Source organism: Notothenia rossii, assembly GCF_949606895.1.
Source record: "Notothenia rossii genome assembly, chromosome: 2".
Lineage (NCBI taxonomy): Eukaryota > Metazoa > Chordata > Actinopteri > Perciformes > Nototheniidae > Notothenia > Notothenia rossii.
The window spans coordinates 6,177,242-6,196,633 of NC_136904.1; the positions used below are offsets into that span (position 1 = coordinate 6,177,242).

The 19,392-nt window shown below is 39.0% G+C and overlaps 1 protein-coding gene across 18 annotated transcripts in view; it reads left to right on the forward strand.

The window, feature by feature from the left end:
* The window catches only part of ppfia1 (PTPRF interacting protein alpha 1), a 68,853-nt gene that overhangs the window by 18,143 nt on the left and 31,318 nt on the right, over nucleotides 1-19,392 (forward strand). For all 18 annotated transcript variants that reach the window (XM_079663076.1, XM_079663077.1, XM_079663065.1 and 15 more), the window contains exons 3-9: nucleotides 2,526-2,627; nucleotides 5,779-5,943; nucleotides 6,102-6,176; nucleotides 8,524-8,625; nucleotides 9,677-9,910; nucleotides 11,261-11,407; nucleotides 13,558-13,692. In XM_079663076.1, coding sequence (XP_079519202.1) covers nucleotides 2,526-2,627; nucleotides 5,779-5,943; nucleotides 6,102-6,176; nucleotides 8,524-8,625; nucleotides 9,677-9,910; nucleotides 11,261-11,407; nucleotides 13,558-13,692 — 960 coding nt within the window. The remainder of the gene's footprint in view (nucleotides 1-2,525; nucleotides 2,628-5,778; nucleotides 5,944-6,101; nucleotides 6,177-8,523; nucleotides 8,626-9,676; nucleotides 9,911-11,260; nucleotides 11,408-13,557; nucleotides 13,693-19,392) is intronic.

Here is a 19,392-nt window from a genome sequence, read left to right on the forward strand (position 1 = left end):
AATAAAATAAACATTAAGGTGCAGCATTTCAATGAACTGAAATAATCTGTATTTGAACTGTACTGTACCTAAGCAGCCAGTTTGACATTAGGACTTGCTTGTCATTGTATTTTCATGTTTTTTTAAAGAAAGATGAACTTGTCCACATTGCTTGCCGAAAGGTTATATTCGTTATACGTTATATTCGTCCGGTAAACTTCGGTACACACGTGTACCGAACCGAAGCGCCCGTACCGAATCATTTTGGTACGGGTACGTGTACCGTTACACCCCTATTGATAATTGATCATTGATAATTGCTACAGATCCATTTTGTGGATGGCATGCAGAGAGAGGAATGTGCACGGCCATTTATTGTGTGATCATCGCAGAATCCACTTTTACACAAGCAGGATATCAGTAAGAAAATGCTCGTTCTGCACCTTCTGCTTCCCAGCCTAATGATCCTGTGCTGATCTGTGGCGAGCCGTGACTTTTATACCTAGGCCCTCTCACCCCCCCCTCCCCCCCTTCCCTAGAAAAAAAAGAAGAGTTATTACGTCAGAGCGTATACTTCAGCGGAATATCAAAACAGCGGCCCGGGGTTCAAAACGCTTCAATGACAGCGACCCTCTACCACACAGAACAACACCATTTCTATAAACACTAGGGATGTAACGATACCAAAAACTCACGGTACGATAATATCGCGATAACAAGTCCACGGTACGGTATTTACCGCGATATTGAATAATAAAGGGGGAAAAAAATGTTTTCAATAAAATATTTTTTTACTCGGAAAATGTTTCTTTATTACATAATAAATCTGATTTGTACAGCATTTTTGTAGGATAGCAGTATTTTGTCAAAAACAAAGTGACAGTAACAGACTGGAACAAGAAAACCAGTGTTTTTGTACCTACTGGTACGACCAAACAAAGTAAGCATTTTCTTTGTGCCACTGCATCTCACAAATAAACAAGCTAATAATCAGACCCTGCAATAAAATAAATCAAGTTTCACTTTAGTTTTTCAAGTAACTCAACTCAAACTCACTAGTCACTCACTCAGCATCATCAGACAGGTTTTTAGGAATATGAGAATGTCCACATTTCCAGGTATTTATAAGCTGGGATGTTTGGGCATTTACAATATCCCCTGCTCTGCAAGAAGGAGCAGAGTTAAATCACATACAAAGGAAATGGGTTAACTCACACACACGAGGTATGTTGCTCAAAGGAACAGCAAAAAACATCAGGCTTACATAGTCCAAAACACAGGAGATAACAACAAAGTCGTAAATCGAGGTGGCGCTAAAGTTGGGTCCTCTGTGACGTCTTCTGGACTTCCAGCAGTTGTGAGATAATGTAGGAGACAACAAGTATGTGCCTGTCTCCTCATAAAGATCAACCACCTGAACGAATAAATCCCTGCCACCTCAGAATAGAACAACAACCTGTCTTCTGTCATCATTAGAGGAGGCAGCTGTAAGCTCGTACAGTCTCAGAGCCACACATGATATCAGTGCATTAAAACAACCCAAAGAGTGAACTCAGTATTTCTCCATCAGGCCCATTTAACGCTCACGATAAATGTGTAAACCTTGGCGCGTTAAAAAGATGACGTGAAATTAATCGCATTACAAAATATAACCCCAACTTCTTATAAAGTGAACCGTAAACTGACTGGAATTGCACAGAGGGAGTGTGGTGGAAATTCTTGATGTGAACTAGTCAAAGAGATTTTCTGGTTCTTTAATCTTTTGCAAAAGAGGCAAACAACATGAAGAGCAATGTCTCCACAGCCGAGAGCAACTACTCAAACTGAAGAGAGAGCTTTTATACAGTTAGTCTTGAGATTACTGAGCCAGAGTACAATAGACCCAGGATCAGATCACTGATTACAACCTGTGGTTTCATGGCACCTTGTGACTGATCACCTTCCTGAGTGCTGAGATCTTCTGTCTCTCCACATCTAAGGCTTACAGAATATTATTATTGATATGTTAAATATAACCTCATAGCATCCAATTCTCTGATAATCCGAATGTCCATTACAGGAGTTAGTTAACAGGGTCTCCACTGGAGGAACAGATGGTGCTCGCAGTATGATGGCAGCAGAGATGATCTGCCCTGTGGAGCTCTTACTATACGGAGGGGATTCACACTGTGACACCAGCCGTATCGATGCTTTAGCGAAGTGTCCGTAAATCATGGCAATAATTCAGGAATCAAGTTATAATAAAGTACAAAACCCTCAGATTTCGCATACCAGTTTGTCATGCATTTCTCTATTACAACACCGCACGTGTATTTGTTCTATTTCGCCCTAAACAATGGAAAAATACTCTTTTAAACTAAATTATAATTGTGATTAACGCAATTACATTTTTTGACCGATTGAGACCCGTAAAAAAGATACAAGCTCCCAGCCTCAGTATTATCCACCTTTTTTTCTTTTTCTCTATCACAGCGTCTTCGGAAAACCAGATCTGCGCTCACTAAGAAGTGCTTACACGTTTCTGTATTTGTATATTTCTATTCTAGGAGTTTGCTGCACTAACAAAGGAGGTGAACATATGCCGAGAGCACCTTCTGGAGAAGGAGGAGGAGATTGCTGAGCTGAAGGCGGAGAGAAACAACACACGGGTTCGTACACACACACACACACACACACACACACACACACACACACACACACACACACACACACACACACACACACACACACACACACACTGCATTATCCAACAAGTGTTACACATCGCCTGCGTACTCCTGTCGTATCGGTTGAATTCCTCCATGTGTCTGTTTTGGGAATGGATGTTGTCATAACACTGGTTGACAAATCCCATAATTATATCTTATAAAACAACCCATTGTCACGAGTTTGGGGCGTGGCAAGTTGCTCAATCATCCAAAGATTCCAACAACTGACATTAGATGTCAGCACATGTAGCTGTGTGCTCTCAAAAGGAGCCTTCTAAAGGTCCCACACACTGCAGGGCTCCACTGTTCATCATATATTGCTAAATAATTGTTTATTAATTTATTTCACAAATGTTTTACTTATTTTATTGTTTGCGAGCTGAGCTGTGGGATTTTTGGATTTTATTTTACCTTTGTGACTAGGGATGTCCCGATCACCTTTTTTTGCTCCCGATCCGATTCCGATCATTTGATTTTGACAATTTGCCGATACCGATTTTTCCCGATCCGATCTTTATGCAATGCATTAAGAGAAAAAAAAGCATTCAAGTTGTCCCTTAAGGTTATTTTTTTATTTAAATTGGATATTCTATCCAACATGGATATAGCTTCTTTCTTTCACAGCAGCATTGGATCAGTTCAGTTGTGCAGCATTGGATCAAAACAAAATAAAGCTTATCAGTACTCGTTAGCTTACTGCTACAATTAGACACTGCGCCCTGCCCACTCTGTTGCCAGATTTGAGAGAAATAAGCAACCAGGTCTATGAAAACAAGCCCCAAAGAAGCAACACATACATGATGTTCTGTCATTTGAAACCAAAACTAAGGCCTCAGGATGACTTTAAGACTTGAACATGGTCATTTTTGTTTTGTAACATTGAATACAAAATTTAAAAAAAAGTATTTAAAAAAAATAATAATAATAATCCCGATCCCCGATTTTTTTTCTCCCGATTCCGATCTTTTGAAAATCACGTGATCAGCTCCGATCCCCGATCACGTGATCGGATCGGGACATCTTTATTTGTGACGTTTCAATCACATCAGACTCCATCAGCAGACCAGAGTCAAAAAGAGTGTGTTAGTCCCACTGTCTCTGACTGGGAAGTAGGGATGCCAGCGATTATTCGATTTTTCGAATATTCGTCACAGTCTCCATAATCGAAAATTATTTTTTTTAATTCGATTTTATTTATATATATTTTTATTATTATTTATGTTTTTCTTTTTTTTCCTTAGTTTCAACCAACATATAGACTAATGCTAATAATAGTAAGAGTATTAATAATTGTAAATGGCCATTGGTCACACCACCAGTTTGGCGGCGAATAACATTCGCCAGGGCTGTCCGATTTTCGAATTTGATCATGGTCAGTTTCTGGCATCCCTACTGGTAAGCCCTTTCTCTTGCGTACTTGTTGCATTAAAGTTTGTCCTTTTTAATATTCAACATCACAACTGTATGTTGTAAACAATATTGAGCAGTGGACTCGAGTAAAAGGAAAGACAATGTGATGAAACTTATGTTAAAAAATGGGAAACAGCAGTAATGTTATCAAGCATTACACATGAGTTAAACATATTAAAAGATACAATAAATATAATTAAATAACTTCTAAACATACAGGAAATATATACTGTACATATCCACAGTAGAAAAGACATATCAATTAATGCAATAAACCACAAACTCATTACAGGTTCACCAGCGCTTTATGCTGGCTGCGGATAAACAGTTAGTGTAAAGTGGTTGATACAGGTGGGGTCTTGAGGGGCTACCATGCAATTATAACACCTATTGGTGCTTCTTGATGCAACACAATGTTAAATTACTGAACACGATTAATTTGTTCCCCTTTGTGTGACAACTTGGAGCGTTAGAAACAAAGTATTTGTTATCCTCCTTAACTAAAATAATGATTAAGCCTAAAACACAAAACCGACCACGTGTTTACGTTCATTACGATTCACCATGCAAAGGTACCAATATCATTGTAGGACAGGTTTCTATTAGGGATGGGAACCATTAATCGAATATTCCAATATTCGAAATTATTCAGGCATTTGAATAATTATTCAGGTATTTGAATAATTATTCAGGTATTCGAATATGAGTTATTACATTTTTTTATTATTTTTTGCGAGGGATGCCTAAGTTGATTACATATTATCAAATTGAATAATTCAATGTATCCGACAGTGCCATAGCTAAATGTGTTCGGTGATGTCTAAAGGTGTGTTTTGCTCCGCTCACCGGTCCCTCACAGCGGGCAGAGCTGCAGGTGCTGATCTCTCTCGCATCCGGTTATACTTCACTCGCGCAAATGCGCTCCGCAGCCCTTGCGAGGTTCCAGCGCTAACAGTTCATGAGCGTGCTCCCCCGCCCCCTGTCAACACTCGCGACACATGAGTGGCCAGCCTAAACAACAATAAGCACTGCTTGGCAACCGTGTGTGGCGGCAAAGTACATAGACATTTTGACTGGAGAGATTTAGTTTTGCCGATATTCAACATATTTTACCAGTCATAGTTCGGTAATTATTTACACTCTAAGAAGAGTCCTACACAACAGACATGGCGTCAAAAAGGAGTAATGTGAGGAAATATTTCGACCAGGTTAGTGAGTGCGGTGTAGAGGTCAAACTATGCCAGATTAAACTTATATATACACTCCTATACCTTGCTATACCCGCAACCTCCGTTCCAGCTGAGAGGGTCTTCTCTACAGCTGGGCTGATGGTGAATCGCCTCCGCACATGAAAGCTGTAGGCCTATAGCTGTCAAACTGTGATCACCAGTTCAATACATTTTACAAATTCGACTTGGTTCCTATAATTATTTGAACATGTATTAATTTTTTTCCCCAAAGTAATTTTTAAAAAAATCTTGGGGAAATCTTTTTTAATTTTTTTTTACCCAACTTTTTTTTTATTATAAGATATTTACATTTCGGTTAACCGTTTTTTGGGAAGTCGAATATTCGAATATACATTTGCTTTCAAATTCCCATCCCTAGTTTCTATGCTTCTGCTCTTGAGCAATGGATTTTGATGTGATGTTTTCTCCCTGTTCTCCTCTGGTGTGATCAGCTGCTGCTGGAGCACCTGGAGTGCCTGGTGTCTCGGCACGAGCGCAGCCTGAGGATGACGGTGGTGAAGAGGCAGGCTCAGTCTCCTGCAGGAGTCTCCAGTGAGGTGGAAGTCCTCAAAGCCCTCAAGTCACTTTTTGAACACCACAAAGCCCTCGATGAGAAGGTACCACTGTGTGTCTGTGTTTTAATGAATGAAAGGTGTGTGTTTACACGTGTGTGACATATGTTGGACATTGAAAGGAAAAAGAATGGAAGCTACATAAATAAATATATTTGGAGTTTTTCAGGTTTTTTTCATCTTTTCTGTCACGTGTGTTGTAGGTGAGGGAGCGACTACGTGTTGCTCTGGAAAGATGCAGCGCATTGGAGGAGCAGCTCACCATGTCACACAAAGAAGTAAGCACACTTATAATGGAATTAGCTTTTCAATAGGTACGCCAGCTCCATACCAATAGAGACTTTTCCAAATATCTATAATGAACTGCATTCATGTGATGAAAACATATTCGCTAGAACAACTTAACAGCCTACATTAAAATCACCTAACCTTCTGAAACGGTTTATAGTCTCAGCTTTTCAACTTGTGAGTGATACATGTAGCCTTACATGTTGCAAATGTATCCTCATAATGTGTTGAACTAGAGGAATACGTCACTGAAACAGCAGTTGTGCTTTATCTTGGCAGCCCCTAATATATATTATCTATTTTTTACTGCAGTTATTGTTAGATTTCAATATTTAAAGGACAATTCAAATGATGCGAATACACAGATTTTAAGAGTTTTTTTAAGTTTGTTAATCTTGACATTAAAGGTAGGGTAGGTAAGAATGGAGAAACCAGCTGGAGTGCGCTAGAATTTGAAAATACGCAGCCGAAAAAAATCTGCCCCTTCCTTCAGACTTCCTTCCAGAGCCCCTCCTCCAACACACACGAATGCGCACATGACCAATGAGGGCACGAAATAAGTTTGTGCACAGATGGAAGGCTGACAGGCAGGTAGGCCATCCAGTTACTTTAGCCGGGCTGGCTCAGATGATTGGTCGTGCTTTTTACAGCGCCACGGCTTCCACAGGTGACATTTTTTTATGAGTTTATTGTCAAAGCACTTCAGATATTCATTGCTATCAGGATGTTAAGAGCATTCCATGGAATATAACAACAAAGGTTTCTGAAGTGAACTACCTACCCCACCTTTCATTTAAAGTTGGTGAATTACAGGGACCAAACCTTATGGCACATACATATATGAAAACATTTCTACTTTTACATTTTTCTGTTCCTACAGAACCTCAAAAAAGAAATTGTTGACAAGCACATCAAAGTCTAGATCAGCTGTCATCATATATTACATTAAGAGACTTTTACACACCAGGAGATGCTGGCATAAAACACTTGACTCAGATGCAATGTGTATTTTATCACATGGATTTGTGCACATTTGACCTGCTTCAGAAGTCTCTGCTGTACTGAATACATCTGGAGTATTCACTGTATCTCAGGAAGACACTCCCAGCTCTGACGTACACACATGTGTTCATGATGCAGAGCTTTTTAGCGCTGTGTGTTGAATGGGATCGAGATTGACAAAAGGCCCAGAGGATCTTTGGGAAGTGTCCTAGATTTCCTCTCTGCTTCGGTCATCTTTTGTTCCTGGTAATCTGCCTTGGACCACACACACACACACACGCATGCACGCACGCACGCACGCAAACGTACACACACACGTACACACACACGTACACACACACGTACACACACACGTACACACATACGCACGCACGCACACGTACACACACACGTACACACAACCACTTGCCACTCAGCTTTTATTAGTAACCTTATTTCCTGAAGCTAGGCACGTTTCTCCTGCTCTATGTTCCTACTGTGATATACGATATATATATATATATATATCACAATACATGGGTTACGATCTACTGAATGGTGATACTGTAAGCATTTTTTTGAACTGTCATATGTGTATGCAACGAAACGTAAGAAAGTGTGCTTTTTGCATGCAATCAAAACAGTGGGATCTGCATTTATCAAAATCATATTATTACTTTTGTGCAATCAGAGGAAATACATAAATATTATTGATTATAACCAAGAAAGAAGTTACAGGATTCCTGAGGTAAATAACAATTTTAGTAAGTAAATACAAATAAATGCACACACATTCATACACACTTGTTCATATGCATGCATGCATGTATATGAACATGAAACATATTAACATGTGTAGCCTTATATTTAGCAGGTGTACACTGCTATACTTAATACTGCTAACTAAGCTTCTAAGTGTCATATGTTCACACACACACACACACACACACACACACACACACACACACACACACACACACACACACACACACACACACACACACACACACACACACACACACACACACACACACACACACACAGTACTTGTTTAGATTATAAATAACAGCATTGCTAATTATTTCAATCAATCAAAGTGAATTGATATAGTCCAATATTAAGCATCTGTCTCAGGGGCCTTAACAGTGTGTACAGAATATCAATCTGAATATGACACCCTTTTAAAAGGATTCCTCAATGGGGTCTTAATGCATTACAGTCTAACCCTGGGTTTTACTCTGAAAGGTTGAATTGAGTATCTGTTGCAATGTGTTTTGTAAACTCCTGACTTGGTCAACCAGATAATTGTAACTGAGTGACTGAACGGTGTTAACAGATGCTGATGTTTTTGTGTAGTTGGCGTACCTCAGGGAGCAGAGCAGCCAGAAGAGAGGGCTGGCAGACGGGACCAGCGAGGTCAACCACAACTCAGAAAACACGCCGAGCACCAACGGCAAGGTGAGCTCAGCGCACTGCGATACACGGGAAAGTAAACCAGGATGGGGGCGAGGCCATTGACGTATAAAGTGACCTGGATGCAGCGGTCGAGTCAGGATATGTTCAAAATCCTTTGAACGTTTCTCATTGGCGCGTGAAGCCAAATTAGCCTGACTCGTAGAGAGCAAAAGTACCTGCATCTGGGCCAAAAGAGCATGCAAGTTTAGTTATAGCTGCTTTGAACACAAGGCAATTCAAAGTGCGTTACAAAAATGAAAGACATCTAAGAAATAGTGCAGTAGGAACATATTATATATTAGACACGCATTTAAAAGCAAATGTAGTCAAACATGAATAACAGCGGTACATGAATAAAAGTTACAGTGAGGTGTAAGATGTGAATGTCTCAATTAAAAGCAGCGACAAAAAGAAAAGTCTTTAAAAGTTTAAAAAAGTAGTAAGAGTAGCGGACCGGCAGGTTTCTGGTAGTTTGTTCCAGATATTTGGAGCATAGTTACCGAACACTGCTTCTCCATGTTTACTTTACCTTAAGCCCCGCCTTCAATCCCCTGCTCTCGGCTTAGTCAATTGAATGGAGATAATAACTCGTCTTTAAACGCATTGTACAACTTTTGATTTGATTAATTTTATTTACAGAATACATGAGAATTATTATTCAATACAAAATGAAGCAGTGTCAAATTGATATACAGAAATATGACTGATTCTAAGTTATGTATAAACAAATGATCTACTTAATTCCATTATTTAGTCCCACCCCTTTTCATAAAAACTAAATTAACATATATGTATTTCATTTTTCTTAAAGAAAACATTTGTTATTGACAAATAAACAAACAAAACCTAAACTTTTAAGACACCCAATGATTTAAATAAAGGCTATAAAACTGTTCGTGCCGGACCCCCCTATTTCAAATCTTCATTTCAGAATCTTCGTTCCTGATTTCTTGCATTTCCTCATTAGATTTTCAAAGAAGGCCCTCAGTGACACAGCTCTTTTTTAAACCAAATGATCTTCTGCTGAAATAGTTTGTTGGTACTTCCTCCCCAGCGGTCGTCGGACGGCTCCCTGAGTCAGGACGAGGAGTCGGGTCACGGCTTCCTGAAGGTCGGGGAGCTGCAGGACGTCGTCGACCGTCAGACCGCTGATCTGGGCCAGATGAAGGAACGCATGGTTGCCATGGTTTCACGCATCAACGAGCTGGAGGAGGACCTGGACACGGCCCGAAAAGACGTCATCAAGTCTGAAGACGTGAACACGCGGCTGCAGAGAGACCTGAGAGAGGTGAGTTTGAATTATTACATTTTAATTCATTTAGTTTTTCCATGTTTTTAGTGGCAGGTGAAAATGTTAATTCAATAAATGTGAGTCCGTCGTCTTTATGCTTTTAAAGAGTGCAATGTTATCATCAAAACAAAGTGGGAGTGCAATTAAGTCCAAGCTAAATGACTTTCAATATTAGAAATATAATAATTATGTGGTAAAATTATGTGGAAGTATAAAAAAACAAACTTCAGTTTTTACTTTTTCTTTTGATACAGGAATTGCTGTAAAATTGTATCCAATTCATAAAGCATCATTTTTTTTTAAAATATATATGAAAAACGATTTTTTTTTTAAGGAATTTCATCAAAAAATCTCACTGAAATCATGCAGGATATTGATTTGGTCAGCATGCATGGAACACACATATTTGATGGCCTTTATTATATAACCTACTGTATGAAGATATGTGAACAGAGTAGGGCGGCTCAATTATTTTAATCGCGATTACGATTATGGCTTGCAACGATTACCAAAACAACTTAATCGAAATAAAACGATTATTTTTGTATTATTATTACTTTTTTTTCTTTTTTTTCTGTTGAATTATATTTAAAGTTCAGGGTAATCAAGTGTTAAAAACATGCTGTTCACATTTTTTGTCTCCAATAAATGGATGTTTTCAAAGTCAATGAATAATCACATTTAATAATCGCAATTACAATTATTGACCCAAATAATCGAGAGTATGATTCTTGCCATAATCGAGCAGCCCTAGAACAGAGCGGTGCAACTTGAGCTAGATCTCATTCTGGCCTTACTGTTTGTCCCACAGGGGATGAAGAGGATTAAACTAAACATAAATACAAGAAAAACAATAACTGCAAAGTAGATTTTTTTACTTATGTATTTTGTCACGTAATGGGGTTTATCATTTTGTTGAATTGACAACACTGAGGGGAAGATATAATCAGTTAAATGTACACTGCAGTGTTAAGCTGTTTTCTATTTTCCCCATCATTGACTTTCATAACTTCCTTATTATCTACACAACAGCTACCTTTGTTGTCATTACATGAAGTCCCCGGCTCCTCCAACAGTGCAGCAAACAATATATTTAAGACATCAATTAAAAAAGTGATCTTGAGTATTTCCAATTAGTAAGTAAACTGTGTGTGTGTGTGTGTGTGTGTGTGTGTGTGTGTGTGTGTGTGTGTGTGTGTGTGTGTGTGTGTGTGTGTGTGTGTGTGTGTGTGTGTGTGTGTGTGTGTGTGTGTGTGTGTGTGTGTGTGTGTGTGTGTGTGTGTGTGTGTGTGTGTGTGTGTGTGTGTGTGTGTGTGTGTGTGTGTGTGTGTGTGTGTGTGTGTGTAGTCCATGGCTCAGAAGGACGACATGGAGGAGCGGATCACCACCCTGGAGAAACGCTACCTGGCGGCTCAGCGTGAAGCCACCTCCGTCCACGACCTCAACGACAAGCTGGAGAACGAAGTGGCCAACAAGGATTCGCTCTTCAGACAGGTAGACCCCTCACTCCTAGAATACAACTTTTAAAAAATCATTGAGTGTGACCACCAGAGGTCGCCTTAACCGAATATTTTCCGTCTATCATTTTTTTTTTAACAATGACGGAAAAGTCTGAAAGCAGTCCGTCATTTTGACGGATTAGATCAAACTCGGAACAGCGCCAAAGTTTCCCCGCAGCGAGGCTCCGGTGTTATGCCGTGTTATGCATGCCCTCCAAAAAGGAAAAGATATCGGTTCCAGACCGTACTTTGCCGTACAGATCATTGAAATGTCCGCGAGGTGCATGCACAACACGGCACAACATGACACAACACGGGCACTAATAGTTCACGAGCATGCTCTCCATCCCCCCCCCTCGTCAGCTTGTTGTTACAGACCCGACGGGTATTAATGGATTATGACGGAAATGTTACGATCGTGTCCGTCAAAATGAGGGGCAACAAAAAAGTCTAACGCAACCTCTGGTGACAACAGGTTAGAAAACATTAAACCAGCTGCATCACATGGGATCAGGTCTACTAGCTCTGTGTTTTTTTACGTTTCAGTTATTCACCTTTTGTGTCCATACATGTACGGTACCTAGAAAGCATATAAATAAAACAAAAGAAACATGCCTTTATAAAATTCAGTTGGTTGCACAGCATTTTAACTTAAAAGCTAAGAGGCATATAAACTATAGTTTGATTAAGGTGGATAAACAAAAATTTTCTGTGCAATCAACCATTTTTATTTCAATTACAATTCTGACATTATTATTATAAAATAAGATAAGAAACAAAGGCTTTTGTTTTCTCTTGTGTTATAAATCAAGCGCATCCCTTTTTTGCTTTACAGCTGGTCAGGTGCCCATGCTACTGTAAAAATGCAACAGATCGAAGTATAGACTACAAAATACTCTCTCATTAAATTATATATATAATATGTTACAATTAAAGCAGTGTTTTTTTAATTTTAATAAAGTTTAATCCATAATGAGATTGATTCTATACCACAAGATGTTTCATGAGTAAAACATAATGATGGTTAATAGTCAGTGTCTCAATGTTGACCCAAAATAAATAATAACATGTGCCATAATCTGCACACATCAACAGATTATAATCTGATGTACACTTGATGCTGACTCTAGTGTCAGTGTCAGTTGGCAGCTCTCCTGTCAGTTTTCAGTTTTCTGCTAATGACTTCCTGCTGCTGTTTTCACACAGTGACGGCGCAGCAGGCAGTGAATGGGACGCCTCAAACACCCTGACTGTTTCTTTACATGAACTCTCTGAGATGGAGACGTCTCTCTCCTCCTTTCTTCTGCGCTTCGTCCGTCTTTGTGTCCTTATGAATGCTCTCCTCCGCACTTCCTGCCCACCCATCCCCCTTTGTCTCCCTCTCTCTACAGTCTTATTCCTCTCCACTCTCTCCACCTTAAAGGCCCCCAATTATACCGGTTTCCATCAATATATCACAGGTCTCAGATATATCCAGAGACTGTCTCTGATTGGCTGAAACACCAAACAGATCATTGCAGCATTACCCATAATCCCCTCTGTTTCAGCCCTGTTTCCAAAGTGCTGATTCTCTGTCTGTTACATTAGAAGAGGGGACACATGTTGATGTAGAAGAGACATGAAGAAGAGGGGACACATGTTGATGTAGAAGAGACATGAAGAAGAGGGGACACATGTTAATGAAGAAGAGACATGAAGAAGAGGGGACACATGTTGATGTAGAAGAGACATGAAGAAGAGGGGACACATGTTGATGTGGAAGAGACATGGAGAAGAGGGGACACATGTTGATGAAGAAGAGACATGAAGAAGAGGGGACACATGTTGATGTAGAAGAGACATGGAGAAGAGGGGACACATGTTGATGTAGAAGAGACATGAAGAAGAGGGGACACATGTTGATGTAGAAGAGACATGGAGAAGAGGGGACACATGTTGATGTAGAAGAGACATGAAGAAGAGGGGACACATGTTGATGTAGCAGAGACATGGAAAAGGGGATTTTGCATAATAGGTGACCTTTAAAGCAAACCCTGAGGCCAGGATGCAGCACAGTCTTCTCCGTGTTTGCTAATAATGACTGTTTGTTTGTTTGTTTGTTTGTTTGTCTGTTTGTTTGTTTGTCTGTTTGTTTGTTTGTTGCAGACGGAGGACAGGAACCGGCAGCTGCAGGAGAAGCTAGAGCTGGCGGAGCAGAAGCTTCAGCAGACGCTCCGTAAAGCTGAGACTCTGCCGGAGGTGGAGGCCGAGCTGGCTCAGAGGGTGGCTGCTCTCACCAAGGTAACCCCACCCGTCTGCTCCCAAAGGCCCCTCTGCACCTGCCTTCTGACTGTTATCATGAAACACATCAAACATATAAAATCGGACATTCAATTATCTTACATTTTTATTTATTCTACTTCTTCAATTCAATATTAATACAGACAAGGCATCAGAAAACACAATTAGTAGAAGCGGGGGAAAGCAGCGCTCCGAGAGTCATATCTCAACGTTTTGGTCAGAGACTCAAATATTATGGCATTTTGACTCCAAACTTTAAAGGAGAATCACTTCAGCACTTACTGAAAAAATAAAAATAATCACCACTCCCATGATTCCTTAATATAACCTACAAAATGAATATAAAAACTAAAAAGTTTATCTGTATACAACACGCGTAAAATATGCATTCACGTATGCCCCCATGAACGTCTATCTATACACATTAGGGCTGCTCGATTATGGCAAAAATCATAATCTCGATTATTTCGGTCAATAATTGTAATAGCAATTATTAAATGCGATTATTCATTGACTTTGAAAACATCAATTTATTGGAGAATTTTTTTTTTAACTATGTTTTTAACAGTTGATTATCCTGAACTTTAAGTATAACTCAACTGAAAAACCAATAATCAAAGAAATTAATAAAAAAAATGTTTTTACCGGTAATAATAAAAAATAATCGTTATATTTCGATTACGTTGTTTTCTAAATCGTTGCAAGCCATAATCGTAATTGTGATTTAAAATACGATGAATTGAGCTGCCCTAATACACATATATATATTCACATATATATACACATATATTGCATATATTATGTAAATGTCCCCTCTGTGTCCGACACACACATCTAAATATAAACACATGCATACACACACTTCAGGATTCAAGGTAGGGTTTCAACAAGGTTTAAGAAAATCCTAAAGCATGTTTTTGCATCTCTTTAACCATCCTCTTCCCAAAAGTAAGATCACTTTTAAGCCAAGGGTGGAGATATTCAAATAATGAGTGCTTTATTCGGCATGTGACATTTACGGCCCGTCTACACTACAGGCATGAAAAAATCTTGAAGCTGGGCGTGTCTGAAGCTTGGCGATTTTTTGCGAACAACCAATCACATCAATCTCCCGCCCCCGACATACAAAGCAATAGCAATGTTAAAACGAAGTAAACTGGATATAAACTCTCCAAACAGGCGAAAAAACTATCAGTTTCACCCACTGTCTCTGCCACCTCCCTCCATGCCTGGTTCCTCCGGTTTGTATCCCGGTAAAGAGTTCTGGTCGCAAAGAACCGGGTGATTTGCTACCGTAATATCTCGTTTGGAATATGAGGAAATGAACTGCGGTCTGGCTCTCCCAGCTTGCACGCGGTTTGATTGGCTGCGCTTGCACTGGCTGGATTTGCATAAACGGGATTTGCATAAACGGGATTTGATTGGCTGATGCCAAGCATCGAGCCTCAAAAGTTGAACATTGTTCAACTTTTGATGCCGATAGATGCTCGTGATGCTTGCAAAGCCATGCCATGCTCCCCACAATGCAGTTCGGCGAAGATTAAAAATCTTCTACGTCACCCCATTCAAGTGAATGGGCGAAGCGTTGAAAGCATTTTTTGATGCCTGTAGTGTAGACGTACCGTTAGAGAGGAGCCAAATCTGAATGGCTGTTGAATCCCATGTTTTTTTTATATACCTGTACAGGCAAGAAACTGGGTTGTTTTATGTCAGTCAGGCATTTCAGAAACAAAAAACATATGGATAATAACCATAAAAAATATTTTTCAAGACGCCTTCCTGTTAAAAGTTTAGACTTTTGAACAACTCCAACACTTTGATTCAATCGACCTTTGTCTCTTTGGGGAAAAAGTGTATTAACATACTTCCATCATGACCTCATCACACAGCGTGTACGTTCCCAGGGCTTTTGGATTATTTCCTTTACGTTGCAGCGGCCGCTCCTCCCTCCGGAAGCTGCCGAGGAAGCCATTGTTTATGTTTCTCCAAATATCCACAGGGACCTATTTTTAGAGATTTGGCTCATGTCTTTATCCATTTATAGTTTGGGTCTTTGTCCTGCACGCTGCTGCTGAACTTCCACCAGCGGCTCAGCACCTTATTTGTGTTGGAACTGGCTCACAGTGGTTCTCTGAAAATTAGGCCAACAACCATTCTCATGTTAATCTTATCAGGAAGCAGGCGCCTCTTTTCACATCAATAATGCAATCTGTTTACATTATTCTCTTTCTACAGTCTTGCTTTTATGTTACTTGTATAGCTGGGATTTGTAGTGTTTAGAAATAGAGTGCCACAGTGACGCGTCCTAAAACCCAGTGAGTTAGCATTTTACCACTTCCTGTTCCTTCGACAAAAACCAATGCAATCTCTCCGTAGGATTTAGAAAAATAGCTGGAAGTAAGGTCTGTGGTTGAGACACATTTAAGAGACAGATCAGGTTTTGTTCTACGACATTAAATCCATCAGCAGTGCACTCAGAAATACATAAATGTAAGTGACCGTAAATGTAGAAATATATTAAAGATATATAATAATAACGTATGTTCTGTTTTATTTTCGACTTTTATTTATTTATTTATACATTCATGTATTTATGCATTTATTATTTTATTTATTTATTTCTGTATTTATTTCCTCATTTATTTATTCCTGTATTTATTTATTTATTTATTTCCGTATTTATTTATTTATTCCTGTATTTATTTATTTATTTATTTATTTCCTTATTTATTTATTTATTCCTGTATTTATTTATTTCCGTATTTATTTATTTATTTATTTATTTCCGTATTTATTTATTTATTCCTGTATTTCTTCATACATTTATTTACACATTTATTTTTTTATACTTATGTCATGTTCTGTCCTCCATAAACACTCCTCTAAGTTAGTTTTCCCTGTTCTGCTTGAAAGCAAGTCCCTGCCTCCTGCAAACTGTTCAAACAAACGCTTCAACTCGTACCATTTAGAATCTGTGTGTTTGAATATGGATCTGAAGTTGGCGTGACGTTGAAGCAGCGACCCTCCTGTAGGTCCTTTATAGCATAACGTTAGCATTTTGCTCCTGGCGACTAGATTTATGATTAGAAAAGGATAAAAGTAGGTTAGACGTGTGGATATTATCCGGCTGAACAAAACGTGACCCGTCTCTTAAATGTGTTTCAACCACAGACCTGATTTCCAGCTGTTTTCCAAAATCCTGTGGAGAGATTGCATTGCGTTTTTGTCGAAGGAACCGGAAGGAGTTTACTTCCTGGTTTTAGGACGCGTCACTGCGTCTCTCTACAGACCCTCTGTTTAATACGCTCATAATGATTTTGTTTTCAGGGTAAGCAATTACATTAAACATGAGATTTCATAACAGCTCGCAGAGAATGAACTCCTGCAGCCATAAAAAATCCACATACTTAAAAAAAACAATGAATTATGTTCTGTTATATTCCCATGGGATCATTTAGTAACAGTTTATTTATTTAGCCTGATATCACACATCTGTCTCAGGGGGCTTCACAGTTTGTACAGAATATTACACCCTTTGTCCTGACACCGTCGCATCGGACGTGTTATTTTATTGAACATTTTACTTGAATTCCTTCTGTTTATTTATCCATTATTGCACATTCTTTCCTCCCATGTTATATAACATATCACATTTTAAAAAAAATCTATATTTTGTTCATTCTAAAATGGAACAACAAAAACCAATTTCCCCTGAAATATGAAAGTATTTCTGATTCTGATTTCCTCCTCTGAGCTTAAACCACAACATCGTTTAAATAGAACATGGTGGAAGTCAGACGTGCTCAGAAATATAAAGGAACTCCTGCTGTGTTTAACATTGCATCCATTCAGCTCCAAAACATCCACATCAATCCTTCATTCTGTTATTTCTCCCTCATAAATCACTCAGCCTTTCTTCTGAAGTCTAATTGAAATCCCCTCATTGTATCGACCCTGCTGTAACTCAACATATCCTCTGTTTGTCCACCTGTTCTGTCCTCAGGTCATGAAAGTCATTCTGTTTGTCGTCCATGTTCTCTCCTTTCTGTGTCTAATCGTGACACACATTAAACCTGTTTTCTTCACGTCATGCTCTGCTCTTGTGTGCTCTTCATGCCGCCTCCTTGTCAAACCCTTAGTGTGTTCTGTGTGGCTCTAAAGGCGCTAAGACTAAGAAGAAGGTAGAGCAGCTTCACTCAGAGAATAAAACTCCTGGATAGTGGGAACGTTTGGTTCTGATGCTGAACTAAACCAGGCCGTTAGATTAGCTGATCACACTACTAGTTAACCCTCCTGTCGTGTTCGGGTCAAATCTGACTTTCACCAATCATACATATTGTGTTTTACATTTGATCGCTTCAAGGCCTTATGATGTGCTCCTAAAATATGAACATATACAATTCGATCTCAACTTTCATTGAATTGTGAGTTGTTTAGTGAACTTTGTAACACCTATCGTGTTCCCAGTCATACATAATGAATAGGTAACCCTAGATTACGTCCATCCATCAGATGGTACTCACATCGGCAAAATGCATTGTCAGCGTCTATTCTTTGTATATTCACTGCAGCTTTTCATGTAAACCAGTAATAGTGTTGTTTGTAAGGACATTTAAAACAGAACGGGAATAGTTTGACCAGGAACCCCAAAGTAAGGAGGGAGAAACGAACACAACAGGAGGGTTAAAGAAAACATATGATAAACATCTCTACCTTCAAGTGCCTGGTTAAGTGCAGCGTCAGATCACATCTTAAAGTCCTGTGGTGTCTTAATCAGTCCGTGTCCTTCTCTGTGTTTGTGATCATGTGCTGGTGAGCTGTGTTAGCGCTTCATGCAGATAGCTTTCTAATAAAGTTCATTTCATTTACAAATAGATAATAAATACAGGTTCAATCAAAAGATATAATGGAGAAATGAGACACCCTGAAGCATTAAGAAAAGGGTCCATGACACCTAACAGAAAGTACTGTTACTTAAACATAGAATTGGAGAGGGGTTTGTGTATTATGACAAGCCACTTCAGTCCAAGCATTGGGAATATTTGAAGAGATGATATCAATAATTGCTGCTCACTAACAATACGCTGTTAATAAAGTTGTTTTTAGCATCTATAGAAAAATCAATGTTTAAATCCGTAAGAATAAAACCATTTGTAGTTTTTCTTTACGCAATATAAGAGTTCATCCAGTTCAATCCCCTTTTTTCCAAAATACTGAAAAATATTGTGGTAGTCCAACACAAACAGGAAGTGCCTGCTGATTTGCTTAAAAGACTTTAGGAGACCCTGCCCTTTCGAGCGAAGAACGGTGGGACAGTCCGTCTCAGAAACGTGTTTACCCTCCATCACACAGATCCCATCTGCTGCTACACTCTCCATGTGATCCTCAACACGCCTAATTACAGATCAAATACTGTCGTTCATTCATTGTGTTTCCCACGGCTCGTTGGACTTGCTTTCCTCGAGTTTAAAACCGGCATAAATAGAAATGTGTTATTGAAAAGGCTTTATATATTTCACTCAATAATAGACATTTCTTTCTGTGAGCTTCTGTAAAACCTTGTTTTTCTTAGTATTAAAAACTCCATTTAAAAAACGTTATTGTTTAAACAGTAATTGAGCTATGTTTTTTTTCAATCAGCCATGTTGGGCCCTTGACTTTAAGGGAATTGAGCGTGAAAGTCCTTTTTAAAAAGTCACT